At 32.4% G+C, this 23936-nt stretch overlaps 17 protein-coding genes across 17 annotated transcripts; 9 read left to right on the forward strand and 8 right to left on the reverse strand.

The window, feature by feature from the left end:
• Positions 1–55: 55 nt before the first annotated feature.
• T551_00077 (uncharacterized protein) lies at positions 56–944 on the forward strand (the record flags this gene model as incomplete). The annotated part of the gene is made up of 5 exons (XM_018372344.1): positions 56–83; positions 128–216; positions 262–335; positions 381–471; positions 510–944. The coding sequence occupies 5 exons, from the start codon at positions 56–58 to the stop codon at positions 942–944; spliced, it is 717 nt and encodes a 238-aa protein (XP_018231284.1).
• Positions 945–1117: 173 nt separating this feature from the next.
• Positions 1118–2373, reverse strand: T551_00078 (uncharacterized protein; the record flags this gene model as incomplete). Its single annotated transcript, XM_018372345.1, has 4 exons — positions 1118–1779; positions 1826–1907; positions 1948–2075; positions 2118–2373. The coding sequence occupies 4 exons, from the start codon at positions 2371–2373 to the stop codon at positions 1118–1120; spliced, it is 1128 nt and encodes a 375-aa protein (XP_018231285.1).
• A 159-nt stretch (positions 2374–2532) lies between these two features.
• On the forward strand, positions 2533–3136 carry T551_00079 (mitochondrial 54S ribosomal protein MRPL51; the record flags this gene model as incomplete). The annotated part of the gene is made up of 4 exons (XM_018372346.1): positions 2533–2598; positions 2643–2698; positions 2748–2845; positions 2904–3136. 4 exons carry the CDS (start codon positions 2533–2535, stop codon positions 3134–3136), a joined length of 453 nt encoding a protein of 150 aa, XP_018231286.1.
• Positions 3137–3172: 36 nt separating this feature from the next.
• On the reverse strand, positions 3173–4956 carry T551_00080 (decapping enzyme complex catalytic subunit; the record flags this gene model as incomplete). Its single annotated transcript, XM_018372347.1, has 5 exons — positions 3173–4070; positions 4116–4234; positions 4283–4435; positions 4477–4575; positions 4624–4956. 5 exons carry the CDS (start codon positions 4954–4956, stop codon positions 3173–3175), a joined length of 1602 nt encoding a protein of 533 aa, XP_018231287.1.
• A 124-nt stretch (positions 4957–5080) lies between these two features.
• T551_00081 (uncharacterized protein) lies at positions 5081–5869 on the forward strand (the record flags this gene model as incomplete). Its single annotated transcript, XM_018372348.1, has 7 exons — positions 5081–5098; positions 5142–5170; positions 5217–5265; positions 5313–5392; positions 5433–5640; positions 5689–5805; positions 5852–5869. 7 exons carry the CDS (start codon positions 5081–5083, stop codon positions 5867–5869), a joined length of 519 nt encoding a protein of 172 aa, XP_018231288.1.
• A 191-nt stretch (positions 5870–6060) lies between these two features.
• On the reverse strand, positions 6061–7260 carry T551_00082 (uncharacterized protein; the record flags this gene model as incomplete). Its single annotated transcript, XM_018372349.1, has 2 exons — positions 6628–7260; positions 6061–6581 (listed from the first exon to the last, which is right to left on the reverse strand). Exons 1-2 carry the CDS (start codon positions 7211–7213, stop codon positions 6061–6063), a joined length of 1107 nt encoding a protein of 368 aa, XP_018231289.1. The 5' UTR covers positions 7214–7260.
• Positions 7261–7638: 378 nt separating this feature from the next.
• T551_00083 (small nuclear ribonucleoprotein Sm D3) lies at positions 7639–8115 on the forward strand (the record flags this gene model as incomplete). The annotated part of the gene is made up of 4 exons (XM_018372350.1): positions 7639–7684; positions 7726–7785; positions 7834–7963; positions 8013–8115. The coding sequence occupies 4 exons, from the start codon at positions 7639–7641 to the stop codon at positions 8113–8115; spliced, it is 339 nt and encodes a 112-aa protein (XP_018231290.1).
• Positions 8116–8432: 317 nt separating this feature from the next.
• Positions 8433–9209, forward strand: T551_00084 (uncharacterized protein; the record flags this gene model as incomplete). The annotated part of the gene is made up of 4 exons (XM_018372351.1): positions 8433–8496; positions 8547–8788; positions 8841–9054; positions 9100–9209. 4 exons carry the CDS (start codon positions 8433–8435, stop codon positions 9207–9209), a joined length of 630 nt encoding a protein of 209 aa, XP_018231291.1.
• A 140-nt stretch (positions 9210–9349) lies between these two features.
• On the reverse strand, positions 9350–10271 carry T551_00085 (enoyl-CoA hydratase PHS1; the record flags this gene model as incomplete). Its single annotated transcript, XM_018372352.1, has 5 exons — positions 9350–9525; positions 9579–9730; positions 9777–9978; positions 10025–10201; positions 10244–10271. 5 exons carry the CDS (start codon positions 10269–10271, stop codon positions 9350–9352), a joined length of 735 nt encoding a protein of 244 aa, XP_018231292.1.
• A 131-nt stretch (positions 10272–10402) lies between these two features.
• Positions 10403–11251, reverse strand: T551_00086 (uncharacterized protein; the record flags this gene model as incomplete). The annotated part of the gene is made up of 1 exon (XM_018372353.1): positions 10403–11251. The coding sequence occupies one exon, from the start codon at positions 11249–11251 to the stop codon at positions 10403–10405; it is 849 nt and encodes a 282-aa protein (XP_018231293.1).
• A 383-nt stretch (positions 11252–11634) lies between these two features.
• T551_00087 (E3 ubiquitin-protein ligase PRP19) lies at positions 11635–13318 on the reverse strand (the record flags this gene model as incomplete). Its single annotated transcript, XM_018372354.1, has 5 exons — positions 11635–12095; positions 12155–12609; positions 12659–13184; positions 13216–13260; positions 13306–13318. The coding sequence occupies 5 exons, from the start codon at positions 13316–13318 to the stop codon at positions 11635–11637; spliced, it is 1500 nt and encodes a 499-aa protein (XP_018231294.1).
• A 780-nt stretch (positions 13319–14098) lies between these two features.
• On the forward strand, positions 14099–14914 carry T551_00088 (Ran GTPase-binding protein YRB1; the record flags this gene model as incomplete). Its single annotated transcript, XM_018372355.1, has 5 exons — positions 14099–14287; positions 14338–14432; positions 14483–14631; positions 14673–14801; positions 14847–14914. 5 exons carry the CDS (start codon positions 14099–14101, stop codon positions 14912–14914), a joined length of 630 nt encoding a protein of 209 aa, XP_018231295.1.
• Positions 14915–15265: 351 nt separating this feature from the next.
• Positions 15266–16292, forward strand: T551_00089 (uncharacterized protein; the record flags this gene model as incomplete). Its single annotated transcript, XM_018372356.1, has 7 exons — positions 15266–15268; positions 15352–15384; positions 15445–15604; positions 15648–15799; positions 15841–15993; positions 16038–16158; positions 16204–16292. The coding sequence occupies 7 exons, from the start codon at positions 15266–15268 to the stop codon at positions 16290–16292; spliced, it is 711 nt and encodes a 236-aa protein (XP_018231296.1).
• Positions 16293–17285: 993 nt separating this feature from the next.
• On the reverse strand, positions 17286–18496 carry T551_00090 (guanine nucleotide-binding protein subunit beta; the record flags this gene model as incomplete). Its single annotated transcript, XM_018372357.1, has 4 exons — positions 17286–17537; positions 17599–17688; positions 17753–17849; positions 17892–18496. 4 exons carry the CDS (start codon positions 18494–18496, stop codon positions 17286–17288), a joined length of 1044 nt encoding a protein of 347 aa, XP_018231297.1.
• A 1762-nt stretch (positions 18497–20258) lies between these two features.
• On the forward strand, positions 20259–20583 carry T551_00091 (uncharacterized protein; the record flags this gene model as incomplete). The annotated part of the gene is made up of 2 exons (XM_018372358.1): positions 20259–20348; positions 20386–20583. The coding sequence occupies 2 exons, from the start codon at positions 20259–20261 to the stop codon at positions 20581–20583; spliced, it is 288 nt and encodes a 95-aa protein (XP_018231298.1).
• A 354-nt stretch (positions 20584–20937) lies between these two features.
• Positions 20938–21790, reverse strand: T551_00092 (uncharacterized protein; the record flags this gene model as incomplete). Its single annotated transcript, XM_018372359.1, has 6 exons — positions 20938–21147; positions 21189–21269; positions 21316–21439; positions 21496–21579; positions 21621–21739; positions 21788–21790. The coding sequence occupies 6 exons, from the start codon at positions 21788–21790 to the stop codon at positions 20938–20940; spliced, it is 621 nt and encodes a 206-aa protein (XP_018231299.1).
• A 130-nt stretch (positions 21791–21920) lies between these two features.
• On the forward strand, positions 21921–23797 carry T551_00093 (ubiquitin-specific protease UBP6; the record flags this gene model as incomplete). Its single annotated transcript, XM_018372360.1, has 10 exons — positions 21921–21953; positions 21977–22073; positions 22119–22141; positions 22199–22211; positions 22257–22414; positions 22462–22565; positions 22611–22728; positions 22780–23172; positions 23217–23568; positions 23610–23797. 10 exons carry the CDS (start codon positions 21921–21923, stop codon positions 23795–23797), a joined length of 1479 nt encoding a protein of 492 aa, XP_018231300.1.
• Between the last annotated feature and the right edge of the window lie 139 nt (positions 23798–23936).

Below are 23936 nucleotides of genomic sequence, written 5' to 3' on the forward strand. Positions count from 1 at the left end.
ACGTCAAATATTTCATAAATACAAAATTAAGAATATTTAATATATTTAATGAAGAATGCCTAAGTCAAAAAAATCAAAAATAAGTAGTTTTTATCTTATTTAATAAACTATTCTTAATTTTTTTCAGTTTCTCTAACAAGAACGGATAAAAAAGGTCAAGAACACAAGAAAAAGTTATTTGAAGATATAAGAAATTGTATTGACAAATATGAATATGTAAATGATTCAAATGAATATTTTTTATTTATTCTAAGATTATAGATATGGGTTTTTTCTGTTGAAAATATGAAAAATGTTCATTTTAAAGAAGTCCGAAGAGAGTGGAAATGTAGTAGGTTAGTTAAGAAGAATTTGAACAAATGGAACCAACATAGTATTAGATTTTTTGTAGGACGTTTGAGGATAATAGCAAAATCATTGGGAATTACAAAAGATGAAGAATACCGAGAAAATTTAAATGAACTTGCAAAGGTAGCTTTTTTTTAAAAAAATAGCTTTTAAATGTTTAGCAGCTACTTCACGGGAATGTAGGTGTATTGTTTACTTCTGAATCCGTACCAACAGTGGTTGATTTTTTTTCAAAATTCAGTCGAATGGATTTTGCTCGTTCTGGATTTATATCTCCTCTTACTTTTATTGTGCCCTCTGGCACTGTTTATTCCAGAGGAGGACAAATTCCAGAAGAGAGTGACACTCCCTTACCTCATACATTAGAACCTATTCTTAGAAATTTGGGCATGCCAACACTTTTAAAAAATGGACAGATTACTTTATTTAATGAATACACCATTTGTAAAAAAGGTGATGTTTTAGATAATCGGCAAACAAAACTTCTTAAAATATTTGGGATAATAACTTCGGAATTCAAAATTAGACTTAAAGGATATTGGTCATCTTTTAATAATGAAGTAAAGCTTATGGAAGATCATGTCAGTGAACTTTAAAAATTAAATGATTTTGGTGTCTATATATATGTAGTGTGTGTAATTGTAGCATATTTAGAAAACCAAATTAAAATAATTTATTATCAAGATCAGATATTCTATACATGTATATTACATTAATAGAAACATTGATAAACCGAATTCTGCTTATAATAGAAAGTCTTTCTAAAAAATCAATATCTCCTTCTTTTAGGAGAACGATCTTTGTCTTTTTCTCGACCATAACCCTCATGGTCTCGTCTTCTATCATCACGAGCACTATGTTCATACTTATGATCCGATTTACTATGCTTATCTGATTCTTTACGATCATGATGCCCACTAGATAAGTAATCCGTATTACTTCCGTATTTAGCATCCGTACTTTCATGACTCTTATAACGAGATGCACTTGAACCCTGTCCAGAAGGTCCAGTGGGCGTTCCTGTAGGAACATCTGAATAATGCGGGCCACTCTGTCCGGATAAAGATTCTTGGCGCCCACTTTTAAACAAATCTTTATCAGAACTCTTATACCCAATACCAGACCTTGATCCTCTATGCCTGTCACTAGACCCACCTCTATCACTTAATGATGACCTAAAACTTCCATGAACTCCTCCAGGATGATCTTTATAGCTTGAACCACGATATCCGCTACCTCGATATCTATCATCTCGTCCTCCACGATCACTGTATGCTGAAGGACGGATCAATGCTCCTTTTGTATACCCCCTGCCTCCTAATCCTCCACCTAGACGCCTAGGCTTCCATCCATTTACCGTTCTGCCTCTCTCAACATCAACTATTGTTCGGCGATCTTTGATACGCACACCATCCATTTCCCGGTAAGCAGCTATAACCATTAGTCATATATAGAACCACCAATTGTTTGTATAAACCTTTCATATCTCTTTCCCGTTCATATACAATAAACGCATACCCCATAGGTTTATTATTTTTCACATTTGTTACTAGGCGGATCTAACAGATTAAATGAATAGATACATTTGTTAAAACATACTCTCTCAATTGCACCATATCGACCAAATTCACGCATCAAGTCTTGTTCTGTCACTTTATAGCTTAATCGAGATACAAAAAGTGTTTTGTACGGATCTCCCTTGATATTTGGATCTTGTCTAGGGCGATCTAAGCCAATCAGAATCTCCCCATACCATTCTTAAACTATACATGCTGCAAGGCCCTTACGAATAACTTCTTCTTGTATTTTTTTCTTTTCTTCACGACGACGCTCACGTTTCTCCAGCCATGACTCTGTAGGCTGATAGTCTTTGTCATAATCTGCCAGTAAAGGCACATATCGAGCAATTCCAGAGATCCTTGGAGTCCTCCGTAAAGATGGTGCAATATCACATGGAGGAAGATATCTCAAAGGCGGACGTGCTTGAAAAAGTGCTAACAAAGGTGGAGGAAGCTTATCTGTCATTCTGTAACTAAAATTAGATAAAATATGTTCATATTCATGCAATTCACCTGCTTTTTAAGCACTCTGTTGCCAATTAAAAGTCTTTTTAAGATATTGTTGTAGATGATTTAATATTAACGATCTCGAGATTTTTTAATCTAAAAAAATCGAAAAAAAGAAATGCCGGTCCGAGTGATTCAATCTATATCTTCAAATAGAAATGGTATTGGTGCCTATATTTTCCAGGTAATTATGAGTTTTATTATATATTTTTCTTTAATTTTTTAAAGTGTAAAAAAATTCAATTTTGTTATTGTAACTGGGCCGGAAGTTCTCGAGGAATGAAGTATGTTAAAAAATATATGAAATGTATCTCCTAAGTAATCTTATGTTAGTCTTTTTCTTCGACATATGTTTGCAAAGTTTGCTCAAGACCATCCTTATATTGAAATGGTTGTTTCACGGAGACCAGGAAAACATCCAATTTTAAGAGGTATATATAGTGAGTAGTAGCATCATTTCAAACGGAAAAGCTGAAGAATGATATACAGTAAATGGAAGAGAAAAAGTTATTTGTGTGCGAAATCTGGATCCTCTACAGATTCTAAAAAAAGCAGAATTATTGAAAAATTCAAGTGGTGCGAAATTAAAAAAAGTTAAATGGCCGGTCTTCAGTATGAATACAAGCGTAAGAGGTATTTGGAGTCCTTTTCATCGACAAAATGTCACTTCTTTTCCTAATTCACAAAATATAAACAATGAACATATATATACAGATAAATAAAACTGACAATAAACATGAATGTTGTCTTATACGAATTCAGTTTTCCATTTTTACTTTCATGACAACATTTTCCAAATAAAGAAGCAGTTGAGCATCCAATTCTTCAATAGCTGTGCCACCAGTGCGTGTAACAAAAGATGAATGTGAAGTTAATAATTGCGACGATAAATTTTTACAACTTTTTGATTCTATCGATTTATAAGAATGTTTTGAATGTTCATGTGTGTTTATCAATTTGACTGTCATTATTTTATTGTTCTCTATGTCCAAATTCTTTTCTTGTGACAAACTCTTTTTGTCCAAATCATACTTTTTTTGTTTTCCTAATAACATTAATAATAAGGCATCTTCATTGAAAGTATTTTTGTCATTATGGTCTAAAACAGTATTCCCGTCTAATGTATTTGAAGAAACTTGCGTACATATCGTTACATTTTCAGGAGAATATGAAGCTTTTGAATGTAATAATGAATAACTTTCGTTTTTTTCTACTTCATATTTAAAAGAATTAGTATTATTTATTTGATTAGATGAAATATTTTCATTTTCATTATTTACATTTGAGCTAATATTAGATCGTAATAATTCTAGAATTCGTTCAGCACCCTTAATTCTTTCTTCTTCCAATTCCTTATTTAACGCAGTTGGCAGATTATTTTTATTATATTTTATATTATATTGTTCATCATCAGAGGTATTTCTATTATCATTTATAAAAGTAAATCTCTCTTTAATTGAGGGTTCAAAATCAGATGGTATATCGAAAGATGTATCTATATGTGAATAAGGTATTCCAAGAAGAGCCTTAAACGTTTCTGAATTCTTTTTGAGAACATTTTGATTCACATCAAGATTGGGGGCAATCAACTCTTCTGCTGCTTCAACAGAGTTCAAACAAAATTTCCTTTTTTTACGAATCCATTTTAACAAAGGTCTTAAATTTATTAATAACAATTTTCTATAAGTTGAGGTATATTACTCCAAAAATGGTGCTACCAAATAATATTTCTGCATAGATTCTTGATTATCCTTGTAATCATTCTTTTTCTTAGACACAAAGTATGTTGGAAGATTAGCTAGTTTGTGCCATTTTATTTTCTAATTAAATTATTTCAATTCACTGATCTGTTTATATATAATATTTACACTAATCTCTTTACGAGTGCGTGTTTCAAAATTGGTATCTTTAGGAACATTTGTAATAATATAAAGTCGTATATTTTGTTCACGAAGAGTAATTTCTATGTAATCTTTCGGTCGTAAAAGTCCTGAAATATCAAACCCCGTTTCTTCATACACCTAACCAATTACTTCCTGCTTTTTTTAATAAACCTGAATACTTCTCTAATTGCACAATCCTCATCAGGCTCTCCTTTATTTATTTTTCCTTTTGGAAACCCCCATCCTGACGAATTTCTCCATCCTTTAACAAGAACACACTGCCATGCAATAAATAAACGATCTTTTTAAAACCATTATTCTTCTACCTCTTCACACACATCATTTAACATAATCGCCCCTCGAACTGGAACTCTTATTTTATATTTTAAGAAATCATTGTACGCTTTTTCTTGATCTTTCTTCCACTTCCATAATAATGGACAATGCCCAAATAAAGCCAAACAAAATGTTCTTAGATGCATAGACGGTAATAGAGGATTTAACTCTCTAATAAAGTCTTCATAGTACCAATGTGCTTGTTCAATTTGAAAACATATCCGTGCTACTGAAATAAGTTCTTCTTCTGGTAAATTTACAATAAATCGGACGGATAAATCATCTAAAACATCCTTAAAACTTGCATTTGCAAGAGATACCATTGTAAAATCAATATTATAGTCTTATTATTCTGCTTTAAAGACAATATTTTCCTTATCTTATTAAATATTTGATATTTCATTAATTTGAGTGTACGCAACAGAACATAGTCAACGGTATTGAAATATGGCAGTTGTAATCAAAGTAAATAAATATATATAAGATAAAATAGCTAATTATACGTTAGTATTTATTTAGATCAATGGATTTTGATGCGTATATTTTATGTATTTTTCTAGATTTTTTTTAAAAATAAAAATAGTGTTTTTCAACAATGGGATCCATATGATAAAGAAATTAAAGAATATCTTGTTAGTTTTTTGCATTTTTAAGGGTTACATGTTATTTATGTATCCAGGAGATGACTAAAAAGAAATCTGAAATAAATTTTCCAGGATTATCTAATAAAGAATTTAAAATTATGAAGAAGGCAATTTTGTTAAAAAATAAACAATAATTTAATAAAAAACTAGATAAGAAAATCAGCATATCGGTTGGATTATGCAATAGTTTTTTTTTGTTGTGAGACACGCTTTGGGTGGTCTACTGTAATTGGAATAATACCAGTGATTGGAGATATAATCAATCTATATTTATCAATACGACTTGTACGTCTTTGCATGAGTGTCAATTTGTCGTATAAAACAGTTATTCAAATGTATGCAAATATTATTATTGCTTTTACCGTAAGGGTTCCTTCATTTTTTAATTAAAATTATATGTTAAATTTATAGATGGGAGTTATTCCTATTATTGGAGATATGTTATTTGCTTGTTATAAATGTAATATTCGCAATTACATTCTCCTTGAAAAAACACTAAAAGAACGTGAAAAAATGATATTAACACTTGTATAAATACTACTTTATGTTTTCTAAATACTAATACTATAACTAGGGATCCAAACACACATAAATATTTATTCTTAAAGAGAAAAATATCCATTCATTATGCGCAAAAATCATGAAATTTCTATCTATACATTTTTGTATTGCATTAATTTTTATATACGACTCATTTTTATTATTACATTAAACAATTATCGTCTGTTTAATTGTTATAATACTTTTTTAACAAACTTTTTTGAAGGTTAACTATCGTAAGCATTATTCTATAAGATATTTATTTAAAACTTCGTTTTTGGGGTTTCTTATTTCATTAATATTTCTCAATTTAGTATATGGAAAAACAATATGACTTTTTAACCCTTTTAACATAGATAGGCATCCATAGCATATATCTTCTGTTTTATTGTTATAATCATGACAATTATAGTCTGTATTAATATTAGAAACATTTTTTGTATCAATTCTGTCTATTGTTATTTTTTTAATCCAGTCCTTAATATTGTTTTCTTTAGGCATTTGACATATAAAACAAAAATTTGAGTTTTGATCTTTTGTTTTTTCTATCTCTGGAATCTGAAGTTTCGTAGCTGTTTTAACAACAGTAAATACAAAGTTTGGATTAGATTTCTCAAGATTATCAAAATATTGGTCAGCTAATTCATCTATTGTAGTAATTTTGTGATCAAATTTTTTTATCTCAATTTCAATTCCATTAATTTGCAAAAAAAAGTGTGCTTCTTGTTTTATAATGTCTTTCATCGGTCGCAATAACCATATATCTTAAAAATAGAATTAGAATAAGTAAAACTTTTTAAAGAATTATACTATCAGAATATTTTATTTTTCCACGTGTTTCCCATGGTATAGAGTATCCTCGACCTTTTGCTGTTTCTGAAATGATTTTTGACGCTATTGAAGTAGTTGTGTCGCCCAATATAATAACACTATATTCACCTTTTTCTGCAAAATCATAAATAATATTATTGCGTAAACATTTCAAAATATCTATACGAGATGTTGGAGATAACGAAGATAATAGAAGATCATCTATAGAATGAATAGATTTTCCAGATATCTGAGAAGCTAATACCGCGTCTGACTCTTTATCCCAAAACAATTTAACATTATCAGCAGAATTAAGTATATAGTTTCTCAAATTAATTGAAAAAAAAGAAGATTCGGGGAACATTTCATTTATTTTTTCTTGAATATATGATAAATTTGATGTCCTCGTTATTAAACCCTCCTCTTCTATATGAATAAAATTAAAAACACTAAAATATTCCTTAAATGCGAACGAGTGTTGCTCTTGTGAAAGAAGTTTTACAAGTGCAAGAGATGTGCCTCCAGAAACAGCAACTAAAGCTTTACTTTTTTTAAGAATATCCTTACTTTTAAGAAATGTGTCCATTGTTTTATGAAATTTGCGTATTAAATACGTTGAAAAACATTGACTAATGTCAAATTAGATTTTATTTCAAAAAACCGATTTCTTGCCTACAAAAGGCTTCTGATTTTATAAAAAAAGCAGGTTTTGTACTCTTGCATCGTCCACATATATCCAGAGGCTCCGACGGATGCTCTTCTTCCTGTTTTCTAACACATCCACAACCATTATTACAACTCATACTTATTTGCTAAAAAATTCTTAAACAAAGCGCTAAAAATACCCTTTTTTTTTAAAAAAAACTATATGCTTAAAAAAATAGCCAAATATAAACTCCTATCATAAAATAAAAAAAACAAAGCCCTTTTACCACCCTTTAATTGCCAATATTATTTTCATCGTTTTTTTTTGCGTCGTTATCCCTCAGCGTTCAACGTCAAGAAAATAAAATGAACAGCATTGGCATTCCTCTAAAGCTTTTGCACGAAGCAACAGGTATAAATTCTATATTTCTATATATTTTAACTCTAAATAAGGACATATTGTTACTTGTGAATTGAGTAATGGCAGTACTTACCGAGGAAAATTGCTTGAAGGTTTCAAGATCATTTAAAAAACTCTATCGAAGCTGATTCTTGCTTTAGCTGAGGATAATATGAACATACAACTTAAAGATATTACAGTTACTGCAAGAGATGGCCGAGTTTCACATCTAGATCAGGCATATATTCGTGGATCGCATGTTCGCTTCTTTATTGTACCAGACATGTTAAGGTGCTGAAGTCCCATTTATTTTTCAATTAAATTACTTAAAAAAGTATAGAAATGCACCAATGTTTCGTTCAAGATCTGTTCGTGGACGTGGTATTGGTATGGCTCGTGCTAGAGCTACTGTCGCTCGTGCTAGAGGACAGCAAAAGAGATAAGAGTGTAGGTTCTTTGGACTGGTCCTTTATATACCTGTAGTATCTATGAATCATATTTAAGTTTTATCTTTGTATAAATTTTAAATCTTTACATATCTATCTTTTTTAACCCTCTACCCCACATCGACTTACCCTGCTGTATAAAGCAGAAAATAGACAAAATAAACTATTTGCAGGCATAAAATAAGCCTAAAAAATATATGAAAAGCTTCTATTATTAATAAGAATGTAATTCTGAGGTTTTACTTGTTTTCTTTGTTTTTTTTTATGCTAAAAATGAAAAATAGTAATAAGTAAAAAGTTTTTTTTATTTTTAAATGAGTTCTAAAAAAATTTTACTTCTTGGTACTCCAAAATCAGGAAAACTTACTTTTCTTAAAGGTTTTTTATTATTGTAGTTTTTTTTCGAGTTTTAAAAGGGTATTTTTTAGAATTAACAGGATCTTTACCAAAAATCTCATCAAATAAGATAAATCATGCAGGAATAATACATCAAGTGAAATTTGATACAAAATATTATAAAGCTACAGTAGATATATGGGTAGATGAGTTTTCTGATGAAGAAATTGACATATGGGTTGAATCTTATTTATCAGAAGAAGCAGCTCCAGTAAGGGAAGCACTAGGTGCTATTGTAATTGTATTTAGAGAAACAGAAAAAAGGCCATTTTATGTAGATATTAGGAAGAATATCTTTGACAGAAAAATCTAATTTGGCTAATTAGGAACATGTATTAAGACAAGTAAAAAAAATTAGGCAAATTGTTGAAGCATGCGATTCTTCGTGGGACGGTGTTTTATTAGCAGTAAAAATGCCTGAAAAAGATTTGAACACAGTTTCAAGCAACCAAATCGATCACAATGCTCTTTCAGATGCATGCTTAAACGAGAATTTTGAATATGTTGACTTTGCTTGTCAATCTACAAAGCAATCTAAAGGTTTTTATTAATAATATAATAGCACATATTTTAATTAGAAAAAAGAAGGGATAGACAGAGTCAAAGAGGCGTTAGAAGCATTTACGTGGAATGAAATGTATGATTTGAATAAATTTTCCTTTGACGTTAGTAGACAAAAAATAAAATCATATTAACTAAAGTGTATAGTCAAATAATAAACATTATATGACAGAAAAAAATCTTGAAAAAGATGTGGAAGAATTTGAAAGGCTTGCATCAGAAATCTTGATTATTCGAGGTTTTTATTTTATATTTACGATTATATTTAAAATAATCATTTTAGAGCATGCGAATCAGCTCCCTCTTTCTGAGCGACAACCTTTTGTTTCAAAATTGCTGAAAAAACTCGCGCAATACTAAAGCAAAAGCGTACTTTTGCCTTTTTTGTTTTCCATGACTTCATCCACTTCTTTCTTTGAAAAATCATATGTGAATACATAACACAAAAACCTAAAAATAAAAAAAAATTTATTAAGTTTTAAATAAAATAATATAATATATACCTGGGATATAGATAACAAGAATCGCTTTAAGAATTAGGGAATATACCCGTTGAGTATCATTAATATATGGGAGTAATTTCCAAATAAGCCACATTTCACTTAGCGTTCCTAAAGGATATAAAATAAAGAAAAGATTATATCTTAAAAATAAACTGTAAATACTTTCTATGCAGAAAAAGATATTACCTAAGCCATAACAATAAGAAACATGTATTTTCTTTAAAATTATTTGCATAATAACTATAACGAACAATTTCTGTGATACTCCAAGCATAACTCATAGAAAAAAATGCAGAACTCTTTAATACAATATCCGGATATGCATTTGCAATACCCCAACAGAGCAAAAGGCGTGATGCAACTTGTATAGTTGTTATAATGACAGATGATGAAGTTATGCCTATAGAAAAAAGTCAATATGTCAATATTATTGTAGCTGAATATACCAAGACCAGCATGTAAAATTTCTAAAATTGCAAATGTTTGAACGTATTTAAGCAAAGAAATTACTCCATAATAATTACTGATGAATTTTCTTTGTTGAATAAATGTATAAAAAAAAATTGCAATCCAGCCAAAACAAGAAAAAACATTATATAAAAAAAGATAGTTTAAAAACGGTTCTTTGTAAATATTAAAAATGATTTAATATAATTAAAATTTACTTTTATTTTTACTTTTAATGGACTTCATATTACATAATAATTTAAACGATTGAAACATATAAAATTCTGAAGCTTAAAAAATAAATTCATAAACTATCATTATTCATGGATAAAAATATCCAAAATTTATATTCTCTATTTCTTAAGTTTAGTGAAATATTATACATAAATTTCTCGTAAATTGTGATTCCCAGTAATAATTTTATGACAATGTTCAACTGCACAAATAGCAGCATGAGGCCCTTTTGATTTCATTGACCGAAAAACAAACGCACAACTACCACAATAAACATGACCACATTTCCCTATCCAAATGCTTTTTTTTACAGGGTCATCAGAAATACCTAATTCATGAATACAATTTGGACATACAAGTTTTTGATTCCTGTTTAATGACCTTGTGAACCCTTTCATAGCTTCAGGAGGCTTTTTATATTGAACAGATGCAGATGATGTATTTTTTCTTGATACAACCTCATTATCTGTCTCTGCAAACAATTGATCATAATCCAAAGATGAAGATATAAGGTCCTGATGAGATCGAATATAATAAGGGTAACTTGTTGAACGACGAACAGAAGCATTTGTTCGTCTTCGACTCGATGATGTCATACGGTTCATTAGTGCATGCAAAAAACTATCATTTGTTCGAATAATCTGGTCTTCCCATTGATATATCTGATTCGCTGCTTGACGTGTTATCCTTCTTGGATAAACCAAATGGTCTGCAGCATTTCCAGATGATCTCTGTGATAAAGAATGCCCTAAAACTAACATATCACCCAAATCTATAAATGATTCAAAAGAAAGAGGTTGAAAATATTCTAAATGTCTTTGTGAACATTGGCGGTCTGGAAGACTATCAACATCAATCACATCAATGGCTCTTCCATGAAATAAACTATGATTTTGTTGCAATTCAGCTGAGAGTTGTTCATTTTGAGACGGTGTATCTATCGTCAAATCAATTACTGGAATCTCTCCTTGTGTAGAAGACTGAGTTGTCATTCTAGAGTGATGTGGCGGCACTAATAGGCTTTGTTGAGCATGTATAATACGCACATCATGTATTTACTTACATATCAGACCTTCATTATGAAACACATCACCACTAAGTCTTGTTTTTTGCCTGTTGTTTTGAATACATGAAAAAGATGATATATCGGATATTTCCATATATAAAAACAAACAAAAACCTTTATTTTAAGTGCTAAAACTGTAAAAATATGTATTCTTTTTCTTTTTCAAAGCACATTTGCTTTTACTGTTAAAAAAGTAGTTAAGCAAATATCGAAGTTGTACGCACAAAAGATATGTATATATAATAAAAAATAGAGAAAAAATAATATTTTTAAATCTTTAGATATTTTTAAATAAAGGAAATTTGTAATTTAAGTTGAATAAATAGTTAGTTGTGTGTTATTTACAGTAACAAGTGAGGCAGCATAAGATCCCCACAATAAATGAGAAGCAGGATGCATAATTTCTTGTATTTTTGACCAAGATTTAGACGATTTTGTGTAATACCATATAACGGTTGCCTGAGTGGTACCGACAGCAAGAAACTGGCCAGTATAATCCCAGCAAAGTGAAACAATGGATCCAGCAACATCTAGAAAATGAGTTTGAGTATTATTTCGAAGGTCCCAGATGTGTACATGAGGGTCTTGACTAGATGCAACAGAAAGCCAATAACCGTTTTCTGAGAAAAAAAGAGAAGTAATGATACCTTTGTGTGAATCAAAATTGGCGACATTTTTACCCGTTTTAACATTATATATTTTAACTTGCCCAGTAGTTGTTCCAGATCCAAAGAGATGGCCATCTGGATGAAATTGAGCAGTGGTAAATTCTGACAAAAATAAGAATCAAAAGTAAAATGGTATTTAAAAAACATGCCTGTATTTTCACGATTCTTTAAAACAGTTTGCTCAGTATAAAGATCGTGAAATGCCCATTCTCCATCAACAGTCACAGAGGCAAGTAGACCACCTGATGGATGTAAAGCGATAGCAGTTACTTTGCTCTGATGAGTAGATATCTTTTTAGTATTTCCATCCAGCGATGTATAAATATAAATAAAACCGGTTGAACTTGCAATAATAGGTAGTTCATTCATCCACAATCCACATGTGATCTCATCTTTACCACATTCTAAAGAATATGCAGGATTTTCATCCATATCACGATATATTTTCACTATATTCTTACTTGCAACTAAAATCATAGTTCCCTGTTGTGCTACAGCAATAGAAGTTATCTTAGATTGGAAAGGCTCAAATACTTTTGAAGACTTGAATTGTTGCACTTGCTCTGTAGTAGTCCAATCTGTAGGAACTTTTCTTTTTCTTCGATTCGAAGACAATCTATATAAAACAATAAATAAATATAGTATACGTATATATATATAATTACACTTTTTGCGTCTCATCAATCTTTTGAGTTATATGTTCAGGAAGTGTTTGTACATCCATATCCATTTGTTCACTGTCAACTGGTGCATTGTTTGAAGGCCCTGATGCAATCTTAATCGTCTTCAATGCTTCCCTTGCTTCATCCCGCTCTTTTAAAAGACGTGCAATCACTCGACAAGCTGCATCGTGCTGATAAAGCGCCGTGCTTAACTCTTGTCGTGCTTGATTTAACTGTTGCTTTAAATTATACGTTTCTAGTGCCAAAGAATCCCATTCATTCTGAAAAATAGCCAACAAAGATGGTATAGATGTTGCCTGAGGCGGCCGTCCTCGAATCGTTTTTGGTGCTGTTTTAAAAAATAAGTTTTTGTTATTCTCTCGTCTAAAAAAACTACTTTTCAATTCTAGCAAATCCTCTAACGTCAAAGACTCTCCTGTCACTGGATCTGCCTTATTTTCTTCAATATATGCCTCTATCAATCGTTTTTCAAAAATATTTCCTGTACACAGATCCTCATTAGTTTTTCCTTGTTTTTCATAAAAATAACAAAAAAATACCGCTTTTTTTTGACGCTACTGCTATGTCAATCGATTCCCCTGATACTTTTATTTATTAGTCTCTAATACGCCTTCTTTTCTCTTCCTTACGTGCACAAAACATCTCGGCTACCAGGACTCGTCCAGAGATGACGTTAAGATTGTCACCGTCGGACGTCTACGTTGAACGTTAACCAACGTCAAAAAATATAAAATATTTAAAAAAAAGTGTTTAGAGACACTATTGGTATCCAGAAAGCTTTCTGAGGACTTTTTATCCAATATTTATGTATATATATATTGTTTTTCACTTTTTTCTGCTTTTTAAATCTCTATCTGGTCCATTATTGTCTTTAATCGTTTTTTTTTAGTATTCTGGCGAACCAATATACATGATCTTGTGCAGATAGTGGCCATTCTATCCTGCTGTTGCATCTGCCTGCATCTTTACTCTGCAGAAAAGATCGGTATATTGTTGTATGGCATTGTTTTGTTCATCTCTGCCATACTGGTTGGGTTCGCAATAGTAAAACCAAGGCATAAGCAGGAGGCTGGGTGGATGTCTAGCTTGGAATGCTGCCTTACAGACACTTTAAATGTCTAAAGTAGTCTACTAATTTCTTAAAAACCCATAAAATCTTGAAAAACTATAAACTTTTTGATGGTAATATTGTTTTGATCATTGAGGAGTAAAGACTCGAATACATGGCTACAGACGTATTTAAGAATACAAGGAGACATATACAATATAATATATAGAATATATATATAAATTAAACAGCCATTGGATTATATATAATGTATTTTTCTTTGGATGGCTTACGGTGCTTTTCGTACAGCGTCTGACGAACGTCAAAAATTTTGATAATTTTAAAGCTCTATAAAAGTGTTTAAATACGTGTAAATGGGACAAGAAGAGCCTCAAAAATTTCCATCATTGAAGAGTGAACCTCTCAAAACAAAGGAGTTTTCTTTTTGCGCGCCAAAATCTTTAAATACAGCTACAAATGAACATTTAACGGATAAATGTAAAAGTGAAAAAGATGACGAAAGAAAAGAAGAATCAGAAGGGGCAAAATCTGCAAATGAAGAGGTATAGAGTATTTTAATGTGTTTTTTTTCAAAGGAATTAAAAATGAGAAGGAGGAAGTGTCAGATGTGCATTTTGAACCAGTGGTTAATTTGACTAAAATTGAGCCAAAAACAAATGAAGAAGAAGAGGAAGTTTTGTTTAAAATGTAAGGGTTTATAATTGTGGTAATTTGTTTTTGAAATTTGCTTTCCACAGGCGAGCTAAGCTTTTTCGATTTAATAAAGATAAAGAATGGAAAGAGCGTGGTACAGGTGATGTTCGATTTCTTAAACATATGGTTACAGGGAAAATACGGTTATTGATGCGGAGAGATAAGACTTATAAAGTCTGTGCAAACCATTACAGTATGTTGTTATAATGTGTATTTTTTTTCTTAAGAAAAAAGTTCTTCCAGAGATGATTCTAAAGTCAAATGTTGGGAGCGATCGGAGCTGGGTTTGGACTGTTATGGCTGATATGAGTGATGGAGAGCCGTCAGCAGAAACTCTTGCAATTCGGTTTGCAACGCCCGAAAGTATAGTTTTCCTTGAATAAATATTTAAAACATTAACTTTTTTAGATGCAAATCTTTTTAAGGAGAAATTCATAGAATATCAGGAAGAGAACAAGAAGATATTTAAAAGATAGATTTGGTTATTTCTTTTTCATTTTGGTATTTATGTTCTGAAAAAAAGTATACTTTTTCTCGTCAAAATATTACTTAGATCCATTTATATTTATTTGAAAACATATTGTTTGTATACACTGACCATCAAAATCTCTTTAAATTTAAAAAAGTATATTTTATATATTTTTTCCCTGAGACTATACTTGATACACGTATACTGTGACTTATTGTCGACAACAGCAAAACACAGCAAGATTTATATTATTAATAAGAGGGTTATTTGGGCATAAAAAGACATTAATTTAATTAAAGAATACATTGTATGATTGAGGTTAGTTGTTTTTAAAATTCTGCTTTTTTTCCTTTGTTAAATGGTATTTTTTTGCCAATTTAATTAGAGAACTTTTAGCAGAATATTAATGTTATTAACAAAGGCTAATAGAGATGAATTATATAGGTAAAGAGGAAAATTAAGCTTGTTACGGTTCAGGTATTTTTTTTCTATAATTTTTGCATATTTTTTGTGTTTAATAAATTAATATCTGGAAAGACTGTTTTGAAAGATGTTCCACCAGCAGGAGAAGGGTTTCCGATGAGAAGATGGTCTATAAAGCTTGTTGCTATCTCTGAAGATGGGCAGGAGGTTCCTGCATTGTTTATTGATAAAGTTCTATACAAACTTCACCCTACATTTCAAAATCCGAATAGAAGTATATTTTTTATTACTTATGATGTGTTTTTAAATTCAATTAGGCTTCAAAAAGCCACCATTTAAAATTGAAGAGCATGGATGGGGAGAATTTGAAATGGATATTGTAATTTCATATGCAGAAAGAGGGGGTGAAACAACAATAAAGCATGATCTTAATTTTCAACAAACGAAATATGAAAATGAACATATACTAGTATTTTTCATGATTTTTCTTTTTTTTTTCTAATGTTTTAGACAATTGTTAATCCCCGTCCTGCACTGCAGCGTTTATTGGCAGAATCAGGACCTATTCCTGAACATTCTGTAGATTTGGAAGATAAGAAGAAAGATAAACGTAAATTTGATGGGGTTGATAAGAACAAAAAGAAAGGAAAATTTTCTAAACCAGTTGAGTTTAATAAATATTCAGACGTTTTTATTAATTGTTATAGGTGGATATGGATCGATTAGCAGATGGATTACAAAAACTTGAAGAAGACGATCTTTTACAAGTAGTACAAATGGTGAATGACAATAAAACTCCAGAAATGTATGTTAAAAATGATGTTGAAGGTTTATTTTTTTTTCAGTTTATTTCGTTTTTTAACATTTTAAAAGAAGGAGAATTTCATTTAGATTTATATACATTAAGTGATAATTTATTAACAATGCTATGGAATTTTACTGCAAAAAGAGTAGCTTTGTAAGAAAGTGATAGACTATCTAAATTTATAATCTCATAATGTATAAAATACACAAGATATCTGTTCAATTTTTTATCAATATGTTATTATTGTGGATAGAGTTAAATAATCCAGAGTGTTTTTACTTAACATGAATATGTAATTTGAAGGTTTTTTTGGATTAAATATTAAATATATTTTCATGTTTCAATGTCTTCAAAAATTATATTAATTCAAAATATTAATTCAGAGAAATTGCCTATTTTAAAAAATGCGTTTAAAGAAATATAACAAAAAAGTTGAATTAATAGCCTAGGTAAAATATGTTTATCTTGCCTACTATTACATTTGTATAAGTGAATTTTGCTTATAATGATCATATTTTTGAAACTTAAAAAAGATGATAAATGGATAAACAAATTGTTTCTCCGTATTTAATATACATTACTCCTTATGCAATTGCATGGTGAAATAAGGATTTTGTAGTATTTTCAAACGATCTTATCAAATTCAGCTTTTTTTTTATTTTTTCATCTTTCTAGATATCTTGAATACGCAGGAATCACACAAAATATCTTTAAATTTTGTATTAATCTTTATAAAAAGTCGGGTTTTACAAGAAACAACCTTATCTAAACACAATATGATCTTAGTTTTTCTCCCAGCAGCAGCCGGAAAATAAGACTTTAAATCTATTAAATCAGTATAAAAACAACATACATTTATAAATTTTCTTAAAATAGAAAAAAATAGTATTATAGTACAGGGTTAGCCCCAGCCTGATATAAAGGTAAAAATATTAAAGATAATCACAATATAAAAAGAAATACACGAAGAATCATCACCAGGAAGATCGATTATCGCTTATCGTTATTTCAAATGGAATGGTGATAATAACAAAAATACGAAATAGATGTTATTTAAATAATAATAAAAACGTGCCGTACAAGAATGATACACTAAAAGGATAGTAAATTGTTAGTGGGTTCGTATGCGTAGATTCATGAACCGTTGACTCTAAGGATCGCTATATTGATAGATAAAAGAGAAGTCGATTCGTATTATGCCCATATTTTTAGCTATGGGTATAATTAATTGCAAAAAAAAAAAACATATGGAGGAAAAAATCCATCCATAATTAGCCCTTACCAAAGAATCCCAACTACACGTTGCAACGCTTCTCCCATCACCACTCACACCTACACAACTCACACGATTATCATGACCCTGAAGGGTCCCAACACAATCGCCACGCAATACATCCCATACCTACAGATTCAACATATCAGACCATTTATCATAATAAACACTTGCATAAGGGTTTTCAAACATTGCAATTAAAATCATCATATCCGGCAAAAAGAAGTCTTCCTGAAATCGAAAACGCAATCGACGTAATACCACACATAATATTATTCGACTACACATCCCACCATTAGCCCTATATTTTCCCATCCATACTCTTCATTTTTCTGCAAACTTACTGCATAACAATTCAATTCTCGGTCAGCCCGAACATCAAATAACCGACAGGATGCATCATCCGATCCCGTTCCAAAAGCATATCCGTTTGGAAAATATCTCCGTCCCATCAGCAGACTTTTCTTCATCTTTATTACCTACTGCACTGCATTGATATCCGATTCATGCCCTGAAAACGTTTGCACTGACTTTCCTGTACGAATATCCCATATTTTTGCAAATGCATCACATGCCCCTGACACAAATATGTTTGGATTAGATGGATGAATGCTTAAACTCATCACATCTCCCAAATGATCTAAAAATTCTTGTATTTTTATGCCTCTACATATATCCCATAAAATACATGACATATCTCCACTTGATGTAAGAATTTGCTCGTCATTTAAAAACCGGCAACAGCTTAAATATCCCGTATGTGCTACTAATTCTTGTGCAATTTTTGCAAATCCTTCCCGTGATGATATATCATAAATTGTACATATATTATCTAGCCCTCCACATGCAACGAGATTCCCGCTTGGTGCATATGCACACGTCATAACCCATGATGAGCGTAGAGGGATTGCATGCGTTTTGTTGGTTGTATATGCGTCCCAAATAATCAGTTTCCCGTCCTGAGAGGCGGACACAAGGTGTTTTTCGTCTGTTGACCAGTGCATTGCATAGATCTTTGCCAAATGGCCCTTCAGTGTCCGCCGGGGCCTCAGACACAGCCGTGGGATGGGGTCCAGAGTCTGCGACATCAATTTTACTAGATTATGGCCATTAGGGCCCGTTTTACCGAGTATATGCGTCCAAGCACCCACTATATGTGCACTATATGCGCGCTATATGCGCACTGTATGCATTGTATATGCACTGCATACGCATTGCACGCATTATATGCGTCCTCTATACACTCTGTAGAGCATACCGTGTGTATGCGTGCTATATGCGCCACACACGCAATATAAGCGCCTTCACTGTATTGCACTGCATATGCATCATATATGCTCTATGGCACACTGCAATCTGCACTCTGTGCACTCTGTGCAAACTCTACATGCACTTCCACCGCATATATGCACTCTTTCTGTGCTTTTTGGACGATAATTGTGCTTACGGTTTGTATCCGCCAACTCGTCTTTTTTGTGTTTAATCTGCGTCTTAAGGGACTCCGCTTCCTTCCGCGCAGCCGCAATCCGTTCTTGAAAATCCTTCATCGACGCCATCGCCTCTCCGCCCGTCCTCCAATGCCTCTAACCCACTCTGACTCTTCTTTGTCTCTTTTTATCGTGTGATCGTTGGTCGCCGCTCAATGTCCGCTGCGTTAAGGATCGTGTGCCACGTTGCCCTCCCAACATTTCTGCGGACAACAGCCCGTATTCCACACAAAACACCTCTCCAAAGACCGTATACCGGCTTGTTTTATCTGAGAAATCTTTCTTCTGCGCATACAACAAGCCCAATGCTTAAAATAGGGTCTTTTTTCTTATTATATGCGCTTTGGTTAACTCTTATAGTGATTCTCTTCCCGCTGGCGTGTTAACTCATATACCGTGTATGTATATGCGTGCATATGCACGCATATATGCCCTAAATGCCCTGAATATGCTGATTTCTTCAGGGACCGGCAGCCACTGCTGCTTTAAAGAGATGGTGAAGCCGGTGACCGTTGAGACTGTGTCGTGGAAAAACAAGAAAGTAGTGCTATTTTCGGTATATATGAGTGCTGTATTGTATATATGCATTTACTGTGTAGGTGCCGGGAGCGTTTACACCGGTGGTATGTAGGCGGGTGCAGTGCAGGGAGCGCATACAATGCGCATATAGTGCGCATATAGTGCGCATATAGTCTGTATAGAGCGTGCATAGGGCCATATATGCGCGTAGAGTGCATGCAGTGTATGCAGTGTACATACAGTGTGCAGTGTGTACAGTGTGCAGTATAGTGTACGCATATAGCGTTGGTAATGTGGCGGTGTATACAACGCATAAGGCATATATAGGATGTATATGTAGGATGCATGCAGGGCGTGCATACACATGCATATATTGTGCATAGAGTGAAGACAGTGTGTACTGTCTGCTATGCATATGTACACAGCGCGTGTCTTGTATATACAGTGTGTACAGTGTGTATGCTGCACTGTTGTGCATATATGCTATGCGTTGTACGCTATACATATGTGTGCGTTGTATGTGGGACGCATACAGCGTGCATAATGCATGCTATGCAGTATGCAGTATACAGATGTATGTTGTATGCTCGTATTATGTGCTGTGCTATACATGTATGCAGCATGTACATGTAGGACGCACAGTGCATTGTGTAGTATAGTGGGTGCACTGCATACATTGCGCATATATTGCGCATATATTGCGCATACACTACGCATACAGGCTGTAAGCTGACGCGGACAGTGCTCTTCAAAACATCTGCCCGAGTTCCTGGAGCTCTATGACAAATTCAAGGAAAAGGGCGTCGACATTGTTGCCCTTGTTGCCACCAACGACCCCTTTGTAATGGCGTATGGGTCTGCTGTTTCTGTATATACTGACCCGGTTAGAGCGTGGGGCGATTCATATAATGCAAGAAACAAGATTGTAATTAATGTATAAAATGTGTCTGCAGGCATTCTAATACACGCAGCTTTTTCTAACAGACACGGATGCAAACTTTTCCCGTTCACTTGGGTGGGATCTTGATCTTACAGCGTACGGGCTTGGTATACGTACACATCGATATGCACTTGTCGTTCAAGACGGGATCGTTACCTATACAGGACTCGAGCCAGATCCAGGTGCAGTGACAGTTAGTGGAGCACAGGCAGTTCTTGCGGCGCTCTAATATACAATATACATCAGCAATATATGCCTACTATATATAGTGTATGCCTGCCATATATAGTATAATATGTATAGTATAGTATGTACAGTATAGTATGTACAGTATAGTATTGTGTATATGGCATATATAGTATGCATAGTATATAATGTGTGACATACATGGTATGTATGATATGTATGGTATGTATGGTATATACGGATATATGGATATATAAATACATAGGATATACAGGTATGCAAGTGCACAGTACAATAGCTATGGGCGGCATGTGCGGTATAGATGAGCAAAAGGCATAGTATATGTAGGGGTGTATATATTGCTATGTATATATATAGATAGAAGTAGTATGTTTTGTTAGTTTTGTAGAATAGATATAATTTGTGTTTGAATATTGCCAGAGTTGCCAAAAGTTAGTGAAAGTTGAAGACTAGTCGAGCTTTGTGTGTTAGAGATATACAGTAAAAGAAAGGGTACCTGAAGGAGATAGTTCTCGGCAACATAGCGTGCACGTCCATTGAGAAATAGTTTTATTTCATTAATTTCTGCATCCACATCCTCCATAAACTATATATATTAATAGAGGGCAAGTTAAAGCCGAGGACCACCTGAATGATAAAATCAACAATTTTATGTTTCAACATGGCTTCAGTGTGTTTGTTTGTAATCAGAAAAGATATCCCATATCCCTAGAAAAAGACGGTTGGAGTTTTCAGGGGCGACAGACAAAAATACCTTAACAGGCTTTCTACGCAGAATAACAAAAGCTTCTGCACGTCCCATCAAAAACTGAGTAAATTTATGTGCAAGAATATGCTCTATATCGTCCGCCTGCTTGATCCGGATACTAACACGGACACTGCTTGCATCAGCTGTGCTTGTAGAGCAATGTCAACGACAGAAAATCATATGTACCTATTGATGCTTGATTCAATCAAAACCTGCTCGTTTTCGTTACGGGAAATAAGCAATGGGTTCAGAATCGTCTCAAACGATGTTCTAATGCTCTAAAAACCCTGAAACTCAGTGACAATGTATACTTTGCTTCAATTTCAGGCTTATTATGTCGTTCTGCTACCTGAGACGCAAAATCCTGGATACAAAGAGCAGCTGTCAGTGTTGACCGGACGCATTGGAGGTATAGACGCAGGCTGTTTGCCTATTTTCCTTAGATTTTGAAGATTATCACTCAAATATACAAATTTACCATTTTTCAGACGTTGATAGACGTTAATCGGAAGATGTTTTCTACAGCGAATGTGCAGCTTTCAACATCAGAAAAAATCTCAGATTTCTGAGTACACAAAGAATTGGATAAAAAGCACTAAAATTTCAAGAAAATGGGGTTAATTCCAAGTAAATCGTTTTCTACGGTAATATTTTACCTAATATCAAGTTAGTTTGTGTAAAATGGCAAGGTAAACGGTTTGATTTAGAAATTGAAGAATCAGAGTCAGTATTGGTATTTAAATCACGATTGTATAGTCTTAGCGGTAGTATTTTTAGAGTTTTATGATATTTTTCTTATGTTTGAACAGGTATTCCATGTGAAAGACAAAAGGTATGTCTTTTGGAATGATATTAAGGTATTTTGATCAAAATATTTTAACATGGATAGATTCTTGGATTGAGTCTGTATCTTGAGCAATATTTAGGTGGAATTGACTTGTAATTAGGCAAGAAGAAGATCAAAGATGAATCCATTCTTTCAGAATTTAATATTAAGCCATATACTACAGTTATGTTGGTTGGATCAGCAGAGACGCCATCTGAAGCTCCATGTGAACAACCAGTCTTTTTGGAGGATATGAATGAATCTGAATTAGTGAAGATGGTTTGTTTTTTAAATGGGATGTATATTGAATGTAATGGTTTATGTAGCTTTCGGTGCCTTCTGGGCTCACGAATCTGGGAAACACATGTTATATGAACTCGACATTGCAAATGCTCAAATGCATGCCAGAGCTCCAAGATGAGCTGGAAAAGTATGTTGATTTTCCTAGGATATTTTTTTTAATATTGTATTGTAGAATTTTACAAAATAAATCATGGAAACTTGATAAATCAGGAGCTATGATAGAATCTCTTGCAGATGTTTTCCGGAATATGAATACACAAAAAAGTTTTTCTCCATATGTATTTCTAGGAGTAATCTATGCTTGATGTTTTTTTTAGAAAAAAAGTCTAATGTTTTTCCAGTGTCTTAGACTTGTATTTCCTCAGTTTGCAGAAAAAGATCGTGTCCACGGCGGGTTTTCACAGCAAGATGCAGAAGAGTGTTGGTCACAATTGATTCAGAATCTACGAACACATATGCCTAAAAATGATAATTCTTTATCTTTTGTTGAAAAATATATGTTAGGAACAGTTATTAATGAAATGAAATGTAACGAAACTCAAGATGAGCCACCTATTGTTTCTAAAGAGGATTTTTTCAAGTTAAATTGTCATATCGGGATGAATACCAATTATATGATTGATGGTTTGAAGGAAGGTTTAAAAGAGATAATTAGTAAACATTCAGAAGTTTTAAATAGAGAAGCTACATTTACAAAAACTTCTAGACTTTCTAGACTTCCGAAATATTTAACAGTAATATTGAGTGTTACCAATTCTGCTTTATCTTACTAATACAGGTTAATTTTGTGAGATTTTTTTGGAAATTATCTATTCGCAAAAAAGTAAAAATTTTACGAAAAGTAAAGTTCCCCTTTGAATTAGATATATGTGAATTATGCGTGGATGAATTGAAATCTAAATTGGTTCCAGTAAGAGATGTACTGCGTAATATAAATAAAAGCATAGAAGAGAAAAATGCTAGGAAGAAAGCAAAAATTCAAGTAGAAAATAATACCGATAATCATTTGGAAAAGCTTTTAAACGAAATGATTAAAGAATTATGGAATCTTGTTGATCCTAAGTCTATTGACGATGGCTCAAATGTATCCGGTCTTTATAATTTAATAGGAATTTTAACACATTCTGGAGGTAAAACTATATTTTTTTTGACATTTATTTATTTTTTCTAGTATCTGCTGATTCAGGACATTATCAAGCATGGATTAAGATACCCAATTCATCTGATTGGTACCAATTTAATGATGACGATGTTACAGTTGTGCCTCAATCTAAAATAGAGACATTAGATGGTGGCGGTGAGAACGATACAGCGTATATTGCTTTATATTCTGCTGTGGCATTACCTAATGCTATTTGATACATGGACACGATTTGGCTATACCTGTATTGTATTTTTATTGTATTTTTATTGTATTTGTTGTACAAATATGTAATATATGTAGATAAAATTGTGTCTATTTTTATCTTAATGTTTCTATATTTGTAAATGATGAACT

This window comes from Pneumocystis jirovecii, assembly GCF_001477535.1.
Source record: "Pneumocystis jirovecii RU7 chromosome Unknown supercont1.1, whole genome shotgun sequence".
NCBI lineage: Eukaryota > Fungi > Ascomycota > Pneumocystomycetes > Pneumocystales > Pneumocystaceae > Pneumocystis > Pneumocystis jirovecii.